We start from the raw sequence: 1775 nt of genomic DNA on the forward strand, positions 1-1775 counted from the left end.
ACCTATATATATTTTACCTGAATTTTGATTCAATAATATGCAAACTGTAAACCAACTTACTTATTACCTAAAACACACAACCTTCATATTGATCTCCAACAAGAACCAAACTGCACTTAATCCCCAAAGACAGTAAAACTAAAGAAAAAAGCAACTCAAGAAGTGTAATAAGGTGAAAAAAAGGAGTGACGTACATGAAAGTAAAATCATAGCTAAATATAAAGATCATTAGTCAATTAACTTCTCCTATTCAAGCTTTTGCTTCACTCTTCATATCCCAAATCCCAAATTGAACTCACTCCTTGACCAGTTGTCTCCCCTTGTAAAGCATTCACATCAGTTGCTTCCATGTTTCTCTGGATGTCAAATGCTCCATCAATGGCTAGATCTTCAATTCCAACATCCCAAAATCCTCCATAATCTTCCAGTACTCCTGCAGCATTAATGCCTCCTGCTGCAACCTCTCCAACTTCTTTCACACTTTCATTTGCACTACTGTTGTTCCCATATTCAACCTTCTCCAGCTCCGAATTCATCCATTCCTGAAGATTCAACCCTCCTTTGTTGCTATCATCTACAGAACTGGGAAGACTCATCATTGGTGGACTGAGAGAGCTCAGAGTGCTATTTGTGGGTGAGAAGCTTCTCCAGGCTGATGAATCTGAGTCCAGATCAATATTTTCTTCAGCACTATGCTCACTCTCCTGATCCGCCCTATATGAACACTGAGACTCATGGTCGCCTCTTGAGTTCTTGTCCACGAATCCTACCCCAATTTCATTTTGCTGGCATTTCGAGTTCTGGCACGCATAGAGAGTGTTCTCTTGAACCTCTCTCTCAAACACACACTTCCTTTTCTCACTTCCATGCTCATCTTTCTTGCTCCCTTCAGCTTCTCCTTCTTCTTCTTCTGCTGATATTTTGAGACACTTCTCAGTGAGCTCCAAAAGCGCTTCTTCCTGGTTAACCACTTTCGACCAAGTGGCGGACTCTCTCGCGGTCATTTTATGCTGCAAACACTTGGATTGTCTCACCAATGTCCTAACTTTATTTAAATCCGAGGACATGTGTTTGATCACCGACGCCAAAACACTAACCTTCCAGGCCTTCTTCAAATCATGAGGCTTCCTATAAGGCGGAGGGCCATGTTCCTGAGACATCCCTTGCTCGCCCCACCAATTTTCTTTCCCCGTCGGCCACCACGGAGGAGCCAAACCTCTGTCGAGCGGAAACCGCCTCTGCGACGGAGCACAATGTTGCATCAGAGCCGATAAAAGAGACCCCAGAGTCGTATCCTGCAACTCATAAAGAAGATACATATTCGAAATCAAGTCCACCTCTCCATCTTCGTTCTCCAAAAGTGGTGCCATGAACTCAGCAACGGCGAGAGGAGCTTGTTTGTCAAAACAAACTTTTTCTTTCCACCATTCTCGCAAGCTATCAGATGAGCCAGTTACAGGTTTTCCCTTTTCAGGAACAATCCCATAGACGAATCCTTGGCCTTTGCAGACCTCCATGATTTTCACCATGTATTTGAGGATCGAATCTTGAGCTCTTGACATCTTCTTCTGCCGGGACGCTTGTTGTCTTGAATAGGATTCAGCTTCTTCGTCTTTGTGCTTCTCCTTGAGCTTTTGCATCCGCACACGATCCTTCCACATCCGCTTCTTGAGCCCATCACAGTCGATCTCTTCCAACTCATAATCCGGTTCTTCTCCTTTTTCTTCATGCTCATCCAAACCAGGACTCAAAGGATATTCATAAATTTCAACCAT

At 43.5% G+C, this 1775-nt stretch overlaps 1 protein-coding gene across 1 annotated transcript; it reads right to left on the reverse strand.

Annotated features, from left to right (window-relative positions):
* Positions 1–263: 263 nt before the first annotated feature.
* On the reverse strand, positions 264–1775 carry LOC116107790 (putative ETHYLENE INSENSITIVE 3-like 4 protein). The gene has a single exon (XM_031394082.1). It carries the CDS (start codon positions 1773–1775, stop codon positions 264–266), a length of 1512 nt encoding a protein of 503 aa, XP_031249942.1.

The sequence above is a fragment of the Pistacia vera genome, unplaced genomic scaffold (genome assembly GCF_008641045.1).
Source record: "Pistacia vera cultivar Batoury unplaced genomic scaffold, PisVer_v2 Contig548, whole genome shotgun sequence".
NCBI classification, from domain to species: domain Eukaryota; kingdom Viridiplantae; phylum Streptophyta; class Magnoliopsida; order Sapindales; family Anacardiaceae; genus Pistacia; species Pistacia vera.